Source organism: Bidens hawaiensis, unplaced genomic scaffold (genome assembly GCF_021521415.1).
Source record: "Bidens hawaiensis isolate Kalapana, Puna unplaced genomic scaffold, B.hawaiensis_p1.1 tig00035002_1, whole genome shotgun sequence".
Lineage (NCBI taxonomy): Eukaryota > Viridiplantae > Streptophyta > Magnoliopsida > Asterales > Asteraceae > Bidens > Bidens hawaiensis.
Window position 1 is genome coordinate 53,117 of NW_027496067.1, and position 15,264 is coordinate 68,380.

General features: G+C 34.9%; 2 protein-coding genes across 2 annotated transcripts; one reads left to right on the forward strand and one right to left on the reverse strand.

Moving 5' to 3' along the window:
* Positions 1-423: 423 nt before the first annotated feature.
* Positions 424-1,849, forward strand: LOC143586835 (uncharacterized). The gene is made up of 2 exons (XM_077068298.1): positions 424-779; positions 1,373-1,849. Exons 1-2 carry the CDS (start codon positions 432-434, stop codon positions 1,847-1,849), a joined length of 825 nt encoding a protein of 274 aa, XP_076924413.1. The 5' UTR covers positions 424-431.
* Positions 1,850-3,094: 1,245 nt separating this feature from the next.
* LOC143586829 (ubiquitin C-terminal hydrolase 12-like) lies at positions 3,095-14,422 on the reverse strand. Its single transcript, XM_077068292.1, has 32 exons — positions 14,387-14,422; positions 13,997-14,066; positions 13,143-13,290; positions 12,905-13,062; positions 10,436-10,701; positions 10,135-10,353; positions 9,950-10,058; positions 9,760-9,875; positions 9,552-9,650; positions 9,240-9,349; positions 8,714-8,788; positions 8,092-8,170; positions 7,861-8,007; positions 7,701-7,781; positions 7,489-7,608; positions 6,493-6,615; positions 6,198-6,275; positions 5,973-6,061; positions 5,740-5,848; positions 5,587-5,655; positions 5,390-5,500; positions 5,248-5,303; positions 4,981-5,158; positions 4,795-4,896; positions 4,625-4,696; positions 4,479-4,544; positions 4,331-4,396; positions 4,126-4,209; positions 3,923-4,039; positions 3,757-3,831; positions 3,581-3,667; positions 3,095-3,510 (listed from the first exon to the last, which is right to left on the reverse strand). The coding sequence occupies exons 1-32, from the start codon at positions 14,417-14,419 to the stop codon at positions 3,469-3,471; spliced, it is 3,354 nt and encodes a 1,117-aa protein (XP_076924407.1). The 5' UTR covers positions 14,420-14,422; the 3' UTR covers positions 3,095-3,468.
* Positions 14,423-15,264: the final 842 nt, after the last annotated feature.

The window sequence follows — 15,264 nt, forward strand, 5'->3', positions numbered from 1 at the left end:
ACTCTAAACCATGTGTAGTGGATGGGGTGTTTTACGCCATGTGACGTTACGTCACTATATAAGCGTATTACAACATAATAGTGTAGTGGATGGAGAATCTTCCAATCATTATCCCATTATAATTATTTTTTATTTTTTATTTTTTAATAAAATTAAATATAAACACTTCTAACGGAACAAGAAAGAATAATTACTTTTTCTTATCTTTTATCTTTTACCGCATGGGGAACAAACATGTCCATTCATTTCACTTATCCATTTGTCACACACGTAGGAAAAGTTGTATCCACTGATTTAAGGTACACTCAAACCTTAAAACTTGGCATACTCACAATCACAAACACAAGTTTATTTCTTGTACTCTTATACGTCTACTTATATAACACATTATAGGTGGAAAGATCCAAAAACTTCAAGAAAAAATAATAATAATGGTGATATCATTCTTGACAACACTCTTATTTCCGCCACCGTCTTCCTTGTTCGTCAACACAATGTCGATATTAAGCAGTCTTTCACTCGCAAATGCGGGATACAAGGAAACCAAAGGCAAGCACATGCAATATTCCAAGTTCTTTAATATTATCAATGTCGCAACTTCGAAGAAACCAGCAAAGGATCAAGAAGTTAAGTGGTCTAGTAGAGATGGGATGTTGTTATTCTATGCACCCGCGTTTCTCATAGGCCTTGTTTCTTTTGTGGCTTTTCACGATGGAGATCTTCGACTTGTAATGGTTATATCTGCTCTTACCATTCATTTTTTCAAAAGGGTTGTTGAGGTAAAGTTGTAATTACTTGTTTGAATCTGTCAATTCATGCATGCTGTTTTCACTGCTTCTTTTGTGCATCTACACTGTTAGTTCTAGTAAAATATAGGCCTTTTATAAGTTCTTGGCTCGAGGCTTGCTAGAAATCGGTCTGGTTTGTAAACGATCTAAACCCGAGCTGGGGTAAGCTCGCTCGTTGGCTTGCATTTTGGCTCATTTAAATTAAGCCCAAATTTTAATATACACATCACATAAATGTATAACCCGAAATTATAACTCAATTTTGAATATATGGAAATTATAATTTCTGTAGTTTATAAAGTCTGTTTTGTTAAATAATTATTTTTTTTGTTTTTTATACGACTATATCAATGTGTAAAGATACAAAAAATTTTGAACTTTGAAACTAAACGAACTCGCTCAAGCTTTTTGTGAGGCGAGTTAATTAAGCTCAACATTTCAGTTCATTAAGATATATGATCCAACTGTAAGTCTGTAACTACAAGCCCGAGCCGAACCTGGCTTGACTCAGCTCGGAACATTTACAGCCCTAGTACAATAATATACCTTTTTTACATTATTGCTGTTTTTTTTCTTTTTCATAGGTCCTTTTTGTTCACAAATATAGTGGTTATATGTCACTTGAAGCTGTAATACCTGTCACTTTAAATTACACCATCTCAACCGCGACAATGATTTACGCACAATACTTATCCGGAACATTTGCTGAGCCTTTAATCGTTCTCAAAAGCGTTGGAGTTACGTTGTTCTTGATTGGAATAACTGGAAACTTTTACCACCATTGGATTCTATCTAATCTAAGAGAGAAGGGTGATAGGGAGTATAAGATCCCGAAAGGAAGATTGTTTGACTTGGTCATATGCCCACACTATCTCTTCGAGATTGTCGAGTTCATTGGAGTCACTTGCATATCGCAGACACTGTATTCGGCTTGTTTCACTTTCGGCACCATGTGCTACTTGACGGGGAGAAGTTTGGCCACGAGAGAATGGTACATTTCGAAGTTTGGAGAGAAGTTTAACAAGGATCATGTTAAGGCTCTAATTCCCTATATTTTTTAAATAATTTGAAAATGTTAGACAGAAGCTATCAAGGAATGCATATTGTTAGTTTAATGGCTAGTAAGTGGGATGTGTCACTTTAGTGTGATGCTTATTCTTTTAGTTTCTTCTTTGTCTTTGTTTGTGGTTGATATGAATAGTAATTGACACACTAAATGGTTATAAATTGTTGTTCTACAATGGTACTTCATCAAATTACTGCAAATTGTTTCTACTTTCTTCATCCTTCTTTTTTTATAAACACCATGTTGGAACCTGAACCCCTGATGACCCGTCAGCCCGTGTGACCCTGGTATAAAATGATGGTACAAAAACATCGTTTGCAACTCTTAAAATCATTTGTCACGTTGCAACAAATTTATGACGGTTTTGATCCTATATGAAATTATCGTATTGTAGTCAATGACCTACACGACAAATTTGCAACGGATTCAGGCCCAGTTAGCAACAAACTGGACAACGCTATATCAGCAACTGTTTGCAACTAAACTTTTGCTATGGTTATATTGCAATGGAGATTAACAGCATTAGCTACATATTTCTAAAATGATGTTTCCAGACATGGGATACAGTTTTTTAAAAGCAACGAAGTTCCAAACATGGGATACCAAAGCCACCCATGGCGCACATGTACTACTTTAAAGTAAGGTCGGATCCTTGAGTACTTGTGTATAGAACAAGCAACGGTCTCTAATATGACTAATGCATGCAGGAGTTTTAAAACAAGTAACGGTATATTCATGGAGTTTTAAAACAAAATGTGGCATGTAAAACTTGATTCATGGTTTGCTTGATACAAAAGCGTGGAAAGATGGGATTGAGTAGTTCACAAGATGGTGAATCCAGATGTTAAAGCATATACTAACTTGGCGGATTCAATTCATTTTCTAAAGAAGGGAAGGTCAAAAAAGCTGCCAAAATGGTTTGCATATACTAACTTTGGTGGATTCACTTCACTTTCTAAAGAATGGAAGGTCAAAAGGGCTGCCAAAATGGCTCGAGTCAGTGATTCAGAACAGGCGAATGCTGATGTTGTCACTTGCATCACATTGGTCGATGGTTATCGTTTGCAAGATAGATTAAAAGACAGAAGGTAATAAATAGATTGATGATCACCATTAAGTGTTGAGCCAAACATAAGAAACAGAAGTGATGAACTATAAAATGTTTCGATGAAATGTCTCAGTTAACCTACTTGCTAGTACCATCGCATACACCATAAACATCATCCATATCTCGCCACAAACTCAAATCTTTAGACAGAAATCTCATATATCTAGTTTTGTATAATAAAATCACAATATAGAACGGGTGAAATGAAGTCAAAGAACACAAACTATACCTCTATACAACAGGAACCCAAAACTTATGCATGGTGGTCTAAGATACAGTCAAATAAAAAACGGAAGAGGGGAATATATAACCTAAACTACATCACCTGAAGGAGGATGCTACACAGTACGCCACTTCTATATGATCTGCTACCTTTTTTCACAAAGAATTACACATCTACCAGAAGGATCATTGTCTGATTATGCTTGCATTCTCGGTTCATGTAATTTGATTCATTCCTCCCCCCACACACATAACTTGCCCACAGCCTCACCATATAACTTAATTTAATTGTAAATTCTAACCGGTTTCTCAAATGTGTGACGGTTCTGCAAAAACCATGGTTACATTAGTAACCGAAACAACAAACCAATACACTAAAACAAGCAATATATGTACCTGATTTGCAGCATAAGACCTCTTGGGTGAATTGTCAGAGTGCTCTAATCCCAAATATTGTTCCCAAGCACCATAGACGTCTCTTCTCTGAGATTAGAAGGGGCAAATATGTCAAGTTAAAACATAAAAACACCGAATTATTTTGTAACTGTTACTTTTGAAGGAAATTTACAGACCTGAAAACGACTAGAGACGATATCAGAGTCCTGAAGGTAGGTGGGACGTCCCAAAGACAGAAATGCAAACTTCCACTGGCGTGTTACAAGTTCCAAAATGCAAAATGAAATTAGAAATAATATCAAAACTGATTAGAAAAGATAGAAAGAATGGTGCATAGTATACCTTGGAAAACTCCTCGTCTGGAACCTGTAACTTCTTCTGTATCTTTACTTTAACTTCAGCTAATGTTTCACCCTCGCGAATTACCAGGAAGAATGGTTCCCCAAAGTTCTGAACCTGCTGCTTAAAGCAATAAACATGTAAGCATTAACTATTTAGTATAAACTGCAAATATAACTAAATTTGTAGCCATAAACGCAAACCACCTGATTCTGAGTTGTGTCTTTTGTAAAATGGTAAACGTGAATTAGACGGTCCTGAGGACCTATATCCTTTTCTTCTTCTGGAACCTGTAAGTAAACTAATCTTAGAATACTTGCAGAAAACAATCATTATAACACCAAAAACTCAACAGTATAAACTCAAATAACATGTGAAAAACATGAATATAGTGCAACATTTAATATATACCTCCTCGGCCCGTAACGTCCAGTATTGATCATTGATATTCTCAATTTTTTCATTCAGAGGGAAAATCTGCATATATGGTAACATATGGTAAGAAATTAATATGCGATTCATATACCCAACTCCCTATGAACATGGGAATATCACATACCTTGTAGATTTTGTGGTAGAAAACCTCAAGTAGGCGAAGTTCTGCGTTTGGATTAGACAACTCAACCTGTTCCACAACAATTAATGATTAACCATCTATTTAAAGAAAATATGACAATCTGAAAAAATATTAGTTTCTATACTTACTTTGGTCTTAAGGTCATTGATAACATCCCCTACTGTGCTTTGCTTTGGGAGTCTGATAGTATGAATTACCACCTACCAATTAGTTAAAATAACATCGCATGTCAGCAAAAAGATAAAAATAAATAGATAAAAGAGAGAGACTGGATGTCTGGATGTAACTCGGTACTTACTTCATCTTTAGTAGCATGATGAAAGGCAACTTTTAGAGTTTTTAGGCCTTGAAGTTCTGGCAGAGGGATATCCAATACTTCATAATACAAAATATCAGAAGTCTGCAACAAAAAGATAAGGTAAAATTACTAAGTAACTGTTCCAAATGTCAACTGATTAGTCCTTTTGGAAAGCAATAAATATACCTGATTGTAGTGAGCCAGCATGTCTGATAGATGTTCCACTCCACGATACTTGATTGGCTGAGGTTTAGGTTGTTGAGAATAGCAGTTGTGAGATGTAAGCCTGATTTTAGAAGGATCGTCTAAATTTAGATGGCGAGCAAGTCTTTCCACCACATCATCATAATTGTAGAGTTTTGACCTGAAATAAACACAAAAGTCAAGTCAATGATGAGAACTGAAACTTTGACCAGAGGGTGAAGTCAAAATCAACAATATCAAGGGACTCACAGTTCCAGAGAAAATTCATCCTCCTTGGGCTTCTCCAGTGAACGAAACCGTACAACCTATGCACCATACATTATTAGGTAACGTACCAAATTGGGCATAATCATAGACACATATACCTAGAAATAAAAACATTCAGATATACCTGACGATTGTGAACATACTCCAGAAAAGAGGGAACATCAGGATAACGACATGCTTCTGCACTTTCAACCTTAAGAGGTTTCTGAAAGCAAATGATATCTCCATCTTCAAGCTATAAAGCCATAATAAAAGAAACACATGCTTATAATGAGATACGAAAAGCGAAATAATGATATCAGACAGCCTCAGAAAACATACCTGGCTTCCCCTAAAAGTTAGTTTCTTGTCAACATGTTCACACATAACATTGGGCTCGAACTTAATTTCCTGTGTTCAAGAAAGAATATGAAGGCAACAGCCAAAAAGAACTACCAGAAAATAAAACTCAAAAACAAAATGTGAAATAGAAACCTCAAATAGTTCAATTTCTTCATCAGGTGCGAAGCCAGCCATCGCATTTAGCTTTGCCAGTATTTCCATTGGCTTTCCAGTAGCCTTCACAAAGAGCCGCCCAACAAACCTGGCATGTTGATGAGATAATTACGATGATGTAATATACACTGCTAATATGGTCAGAACATTTGAGGTAGAAATGTCACTGAGAATTAGACAAATTCCCACAGAATAAAAGACAGAATGGATACCGAAGTTCTTCCTTCAAAGGATCATAAAGTTTGAAGAAAAGTAGAATCTCCTCTTTACTTTTCACAGGTGGAGAGACGGGGCATAGATCCTATATAGATAATGCAGACCATCATGCTTGAGAAGAAAAAAAAGTGTATATAATATATACTATATACTACAATGAGATGTTGGTTCATTAACATCTACCAACAGTTCAATAAGAAAGAATTTGCCACAAGGTATACCTGTCCAAGTTCTACTTCCAGAAACAACTTAAGCTCAGCATTGTTAGCCTTATTTGATACCTCTTTCAAATGACCAACCTACAACAAAATCAATTTGCCATGTCAATAGTCACTGATATAGCCCAAAGGGGAGAAGGACACTACTAGCAACAATAAATTAAGAACAAAGCTTTTCCCAAAAAAGAAATTCTTAACTTTAGCTAGCTAGTTGTGAACTTGGTATGCCATAAAATAAACCAATTAAGAACAAAAGAAAAAGATGTAGAAAGTAACATGCTATATTATAAGTACATACAGACTGAGCTTCTTCTTGAGGTGTCAGTGGACAATTGGGACGGTAAGTGTGATTTTGGCGCTTTGCCCATAGCCAGAAACGTTGATATTGCACAGGAATACCCAGCTCTTTAGCTACATCTTCCTGAAAATGGAAATGTATGATGAATGTAATTAAATAAGTATCAAGATGATGCATGCATAGTTGGTGGTAGTTTCCGTTTAATATATATGTATATATGTTTCCATTAGCTTTACATTTACAATAAAATGTTTTTGAACATAATGATAGCGTCAAATAATCACCAGCATCTCTTAGATAACCATGATAATAGTCTTTTAACTCCAACAGTGTCAATTGACTTATTTGCAATAAAACATTTGTTAACATAATGAGAACTTCAAATAAAATCACAAGTAATTCTTAGATAACTATGATAATAGTCTGTAAGCTCCAACTATGTCAACTTGACTTATATTTACAATTGAATATTTTTAACATAACGAGAACTTCAAATAAAATCACAAGTAATTCTTAGATAACTATGATAGTAGCCTGTAAACTCCAACTATGTCAACTTGACATATATTTACAATTGAATATTTTTAGCATAATGAGAACTTCACATAAATCACCAGTAACTCTTATATAACTATGATAATATTAATAGTCTTTAAACTCTAACTACGTCAATTTGATGTTTTAATTGACAAGATACATAAATCAATTCAATCTAAATGCATATCAACAATCATAATTTAGGTAATTAAACGTGTTGAACAATTCAAACATTTCCAGTAGTGGATATTGCAATTTTTGTGAGACGAGCATAATTATATTGTGGCTGTAACTATAACTTGCTAGCACACGCTAGTTTAACTTTTAAATTGAGCAAACAGACAGGAGACATGTAGAGTTCAATCCATGTATAACTTAATGCAGCAACCACTGGTGATGATTATAGCAATCAAAAAACTACTAATTCTGATATAAAGAAATATAAGATAGATATATTACCTTGAAAACGGCAAACGATGTTTGTTTTTGGATACGGAAGCTACGAACTTTGTCATGATCTACTAGATCAAAATATATATCTTTTCCTATCTGTTCATGAAGGTCCTGATCTCTAGCAACCTAATCATGTTAAGTTACAAGGTAGGTTATAAAAATGGTTTTCTGAAAAACAATGTAATAATTCAAAAGGGGCGGCTTGGTAAAATTTTAACCTTTATAATTGTATATAAATGAGCCTCTGCTTTCTCTTTTCTTTTTTGCTCCTTTTCTTCTTGTTCCTTTTTCAACCTTATCTGAAAGGGACAAAGTTTAATATAGTTTGTTGGGTGTGAAGGCAGGAAAAGAATCTATATTAAAAGCTTAATATTTTACTCTTAGGTGCTCTGCAATGTCCTTCTCGTCCACATTACAAATTATTTTCTCCTTGTCACTTTCACGTATATACACAAGCATATATGCATTTGAATACTTTGTAAATTTAAATGGAGAATTGTTGAACCCAGGGTTTGCTTGAGGTAACTGTAACACAAAAGATATTCTGACATGAGTTCACATTAAATAGTACATAAACTATAAACCATAACAAGTTATCCGTCAAGTCACCTCCTCTTCTCCTCCATACTGTTCATCCAATGCCCTCTTCATGTCTTCTTTGGTAACACGCTCATCATCAAACTTAAACCTACAGTAAAATCAGCTTCTGTAAAATCAAAATAAAATATGATAACCTATAAACTAAATAACAATCCATAGACTCATATCATGATAAAATTACAGATTGTATCAAACTTGACTTTAATGAAACACTGAAAGAACAGATGATGACTGAAACAATGACTTGGTAAACAGAAAGGGGTTAGCAAAAAACATCATGGCTGCAAACAAACAAACTATTCTCTCTTTTTCAGATAACTTCATTCACAGGAATATGTAATCTACTTGATTTTAATGAAACAGTGAAAGAACCCATGATGACTGACACAATGACTTGGTAAACAGGAGATTAACAAAAATACATCATGGCTGCAGACAAACAGACTATTATCTCTTTTTCAGATCACTTCATTCAGATGTACATGTAATCAACTTCACAAAGAACGCATGCATGTAAATGAGCAAATAATAAACAGAAGTAAATGGAAGTATGTGAAAAAAAAAAGACAACACGGATGACAAACAACACTAGCTCACAAATAATTTGGTGAGTGCGATAAACTTTACATACCATTGATCAGAAAGCGTGGGCCGGATGTAAGCATAGTAATGTCCACCATGTACCCCGCCGCTGTGAACCAACACACTGCATAAAAATGATGTTGGACCAAAAATCATCAGAAAATTAGTATCAATAAAATGCGGAACATAAAAAATGAGAATAATGTGTCTAATTCGTTGGAGAACTAGGAAGTGTTTCCTCAAAGCAATTCAATGTTACGTTTGTACAGTTGTGCATATAAGCAATTGATTGTAATTAAAGAAAATATAAAAATAGAATGGAATAAAGAACAGCCTTTTATAGTAACTTGCATGGAATCACCTCCCCAACTTTAATGTTGATTTTCATTTCAACATTGACTCACAAAGCACAATATGTTTTTTTTTAAATTGCTTCAAACCACAAGCTTTAAATGAAAAGTGAAAACATGTGATTTTAAAAGTTCAAAACAGCATATGGCTAATGATTTGTATAAAACAGAAAGGCCAACTTACTTCTAGACTAGGAAGGAAATAGTGCAAATAGAAACTGGTACCTGTGAAGTGTGTAAAGGTTGCGAACACTTCTGTCTGCCTGTGGTGATAAATACTTCCCATTTTCTCTATCAAGATCCAGTTGCAAGGGGAATTCATACCGATCGTTTATCTGGATAGTCAGACAGGTTTACATAAAAAAAATCCCAAATGAGATAACTGATTTAGCAATTAGCTTTCTGCTATAATCCTCATTGTAAATGTGATATAAACAAAGTTGGGGCACCATCGATAGTACATATACCATAAGTTGAATCAAGCTCAAAGTCATTATAAATATATAGCAAAATAAACTGTTATTATGAACGACTGACCTTCACCATTGTGTCTCGCATGAAATCATATTCAAAACGTTTTAACTGGAGTTGAAGAACAGGTGGGAAATCAATGAACAGAACACCCTTCCTTGCATCCTGAAAGACCATATTCACAGGATGACTTATTAAAACCAAGAAAATAGTATACACAAAACTAAACTCAGACAAAAAAATGCAGCATCATAGCGCATGTTCTGCGTCCAACCTGTAGCCCATGTTGTTCAGCATGATATTTGTTGTCGCCTTCAAGACTTTCTACTTCAACATACTTGTCAAATGAAGCATACACGTCACGGCAACCTTTGACATCAAGCTGAAGATCTGACATAATATATAGATTAGTACAAAATCAGAAGTCCATACAAAAACTGTCAAATCTTAAGTGAGATTTCTACCATAAAAAGACTCCTTTCTTGTTGACTTGTAGTCAACATTTATACATTCAATATAGTTCATATGGTGTCCTTCAAATAACTGCTGAATTGTACCCTCCACAACAGTTCCCTGTACAAGTACAATATGTGTTATCAACAAGAAACAATATTCAAGTTTGGTAACAACTAATGAAATGACTCTATACCTTCATTTTGTCTTCAAGTTTCTCACAGAGAACTCGATTTAGTTCTTGAACATCATGCTGCATAAAAGAATCATATGTATCCCAGCCAAAAGACTTAGTCAACTCTTTTGTGGCAACGCTTGTGTCACTATACTGAAGCTTATAAAATAAGCTCTGCAAAGCAAGAGGAATACTCCCTGACGGCATATCATTTTCAGTTGTTGGCATATGATACACAGCCTGGATAAACAAGGTATAATGTAAATGTTTTTCTTCAAATGTTATATGTGATTGGATTGATTGATTTACTAAGATCACCAACCTTCCTGAAATACGGGATATGGTATAATGTCTGTAGCAGGGAGTTCATATAGCAAGTAGCACCTTGATTTTTAAGGCCAACATAACCAGTCTCCTTCTTTGAATCATGTGCCCAGTAATCAACAACCTTCCGGACTGCCACATCAGCTTCAACTATGCATGTGTCATTCATAAGATAGCCTTTGTTGGGATCATAAAGCTCGCTTAGAGGCATAAATGAAGTGAAACCCCAATCACTCTCTCGTGAATTGAACTGGTGTTGGGTATCTGCAGTATGAAGATATCCCCAAATATCAGTATATTGCATACCAAACGATGCAGAATATTTAAAAACAAGAGAATACAAAAGAGACTGAGAGCATACAATAACTATATTTTTGAATATTACAGCATGCCACAGATAATGTACTGATAAAAAGTGTTCATTAATCTGATATTTCAGCCCAGAATTATATCAACGAGAGGCATTCTTTTTTTCATTTAAGTAGAAGAATGTATGCCGTATCAGAACTCGTCTAGAAAATCAAATACAAGTAAATATATGAATTGTGTGAATAAAATCATAAATAAACCTCATATGCTGTATTAATAAAAGCTTTTAAGACCAGAAATTTTATGAACAGATAATTTGGTTGATTTGTAAACCTAGCACATGCGTCAGGTTTTTTTTCTCCTAGTATCAACTTACAAAGTCAGTTTTCAGGCATGTGGACCATCTATGATCCACAAAATGCATCACTGACATTGGTGATAGCAAACGCCAACTTCTTCAGCTAGAAAGTAATTACAGTCATGTGTCCATCTATGATGCCATTGTGCATGAAAGTTTAGCATATTATGTAGACTGTGTTTATCTTGACTAGATGTAGCTAATGTGGGCATTAAAAGCAACAATGTTAGCAACAATATCATAACTTCCTTAGTTCCTTTTTCCCTTCTATTGGGTGTGTTCACTTTCATGTATATGTTCTCGCTCTTAAAAGTGAATAGGTAAAAACTAACAGTTCACCATAAACACATATTAATTGGTTTCTTAATGATAGCCAAAAAGTCTTCTCGTTCTAAATGAGTGAAGGCAACCCACAGATTTTATATCGCTTAATCTCTTCTCAAGCTTGTTTTGACATACCAAGCATATAAAATTGCTTGCTGGGAACGATGTCCTAAAATTATAACCTGTGAAATCAGGAGGACATACAAACATGATTAATTTCCCCTTCAAAGACTTTTTAAAGCTGCAAAAAGAGCCCCTCATTGCATAACATGACCTTTTAGATCCATAACAAGGCAAAAGAAACTTCATCCTCACATGACTCTCACAACGACCGACGAATGCATCAAAAGATTCAACATGTACACATAAGATACCAGTTTACCAAAATTTCTCCTCTTGACGTTATAAAATGCCAGAATTGCTTCGACACGGCATGCCATACGTAACAAACATTATCCAGGGGGGTTTCAGCTTCCCAATTATTCTCCATTTGAAATAGCTCTTGATATAAGTGAGAAGATGTTTAAATACGCCTCTCTAAACAGATGTTGAGACACATAGCCTTGATTTCCAAGGAGAGCCTAGTTGGTTGTGCTCTCTAGATACTGTGTACCTGACATGATTCAGGACTTGCAAAAATCACTTACGCTATGCTAAAAATAGAAAATTTGTCTTCTTCGTCAGTTTATACAATCTGTGCTCAATGTCAATTCCACTTCCATGAGGGTAAAAGTCTACTGGCTTCCCAATCTTTACAATAATTATAGTAACGTATTGAGCATCAAACCCAGAAAGTAAACATCCCAATCCATCTATGTCCATTTCTTTACCACAGTTGGCCACCCGAGCAAATATTGGGCTTCACAGCTTAAAAAGATTGATAAAAGGGTACACAATTTCAAGAACTTACAGATCATAAAGAGCCGCCGGTGGGCTAGGAGAAGCCAGGATTTTATATCTTAAGCAGCTGCTACATATATACTATAGCCATTCCAACAATCCAGCCACATGCAAAAAACGCAGATGCGTCTTACCCAATTTATTCCTTTTCCTCTAATCTCCCGGGGTCTGTGTATTTGCTGAAACCTTTAAATGCGTAGGGTTCTTTTTTCCAAACAAAACAGCCAACATACTACTGGAAGCGGACATGTAACGGCATAACCACCAAGAGTCCAAAACAGACAAAAAATACTCAAATACAAAGTATACAAACAAAGCACAATAAGACCAAAGGACCAAACTTCATGACTGAACATAGTATGTCATTTCTCTGGTATGCAGTGCAGGCCCATTTGAACAAACAGATTGTTATTATCTCTAAGTTTCACATTATTAGCCAGTTCCTACTTTTTCAGGTTTATATTTTCTTTTCCAGTTTTATATTTTACCTACAGTCCTAAATAAAAAGCATCCAGAAAGGAAAAAAAATCTATGGAAGTCTGCTTCACAGAAAGAAAACTCCAATAAAAGGTTTACCTTTTCTAACCGTGAACTTGTTATGAATTTGATTAACCACAGCTAAGCTGAATTGAGCATATCTACTCCAACCATATGGCAGCGTTGAGGAATCAGCAACATCAAGATACATCGACAGATGGTCAACATTGTTTCCTTTTGGAAATATGAGAACTCGCCTGTCCATTAACACACCATGTCACAAAATCAAACCACAACATAATAACATTTTACATTAGAAACCAAATAATCAGCATACCATTTATAGCCTCCAACAAAGAAAACATCTGAGTATATCTTTTTCGAATTCAACCTCGAAAAATTTTCTATAGTCCACGTGAACCGTGCTGACGGCGGATCATCAACAGTTGGTGCATCAACAACATTGGGAGCTTCTGCTGGTGTAGCTGGAAAAAAAACAACATCACTCATGTTTAGGGCTGTATACAAACCGAACGTTCAGTGTACAGTTTGGCAGGGAAGTTTGCTTATGTCCGTTCATTTAATAAATGAATGAACATGAACAAGAGATTTTGATTGATCAACTAAATGAACGAACACGAACAGAGGCCATGTTCATGAACGCTCAATGGTGTGTTTATTAATGTTTGTCTGTTTTTGTTTGTTCATTAAAGGTTTTTGTTGATATTCTAAACTTATCAAACATTTTTAAGCAATATTATTAACTATGAAACAAAAGTAATAATGTATATTAACATACGAATATGAATGTTAAATAAACAATACCAACACAAACTTGGTAGCCAGACCGAACCGTTGACACTGACCATTCTCGATTAAGCCAAATCAAATAAAACATTGTTTCGTTGTTTTTGTCCATCTGTGTTCGTCCGTGAACCGTTCACGAACAAGTTCATTTCCTTAACGAACAAACACGAACAAAAAATTTCATTCGGTTGGATATATTGTGAACCGTTCACTTGTCCAATAAAAAGTTTAATAAACGAACATGTCACATGAACAAGGCCGTGTTCGGTTCAGTTCATTTACAGTCCTACTCTTATCAATAAGATTTGAAAAAAACAAATAATAACAACCAGCACTCGACAAATTCATACAACAAATTCAACAAAAATAACGAATCTGCAATACCTTCCATCGGTTGCGGTCCATCTGGTGCAGCGAAATCAGAATGTGGAACTAGCATCTCGTCCTCCTCGGCCTGCAAAAGCAAATCAACGAAACAAATTAATTGGATCTGGAACCAAATTCTAGAACCTTCCAGATCAATTACAATTCAAAACCCTAGAAATGACGAATTCGCCCAAAATCACAAAATCAAAGCCACTTAACATCAAATTAACATATATTAAATGATTATTTCACGAGATCACAGCTCGATTGAGTGAGTATCCGGAAGTAATTAACAGTTAAAACAGTAGGTATAGATAGAAATATATGTATATATGTGTGTTGTGTGTGAGAAATGGATAAGTGATAAAGATGTGAATTATTATTATTAATATATTATTATATACATACATCGATGGGAGGAGGAGGAGTCATGAGCGTCATCGGCGGTGCTGAGCGTATCGGCGGTGATGATAGGTGGATGAAATGTTGAGACGGACACTGTGTAAACGTGGGTTCGATTTCAGATTATTATTATTATGAAACTGGTATTGGCTGGGTTGGATTTTGGATTTACACAAAATGGAGGGTAGTTTCGGTAACGGTATCAAACTGAATCCTTTCTACTTTCGGTAACAATTTGGTGTCCACTTTTTATGGTTTCGAGATTGGGACGGCGCGTTGACGGTGAGGCTCGGTACGTAACCACTAGTTTAATGATTTTTTTGTCTTCTATACAGGTATTGGTATCCGTTTTTGTCGATTCTCGGTACAGGTGTCGATATCAAGCTCATAGTTATTAACATATCAAAAATATATATAGGTGTGTTGATTTCATAACCAAGATCAACAAACGAAAACTAACTTTAATTGGATAATCTTTAAAACTGGATTAGACAGTGATAATCATGTTTGTGAAGAGAGAAAATGACACCTAACGAAACTTATTTTATATCAAATTTATAGCAATATGATATGGTTCTCAACTTCTCATAGCATTGTTATGTAAAATCAGTTTTTTTTATATAACATGTCTTTAAGTGTGTGTGGTGTTAGTCATTTAATCTTACATGCAAAACCATCAAGATTGCATTGATTAAGATATCCCCAAACCCTTTTCGTATAAAATTCCGTCTTTAGCTCTAATGCAATCTTCTTTTTTCTTATAATTTGTGATTTTCAAATATTCGTTGTTTTAAAAAAATGGTTTAATCCTTAAGCTAATCGAGCACAAGGTTAGTAAGAAATGATCTGTTGTTCACATATAACAGGTATGATTTCAAAAATTT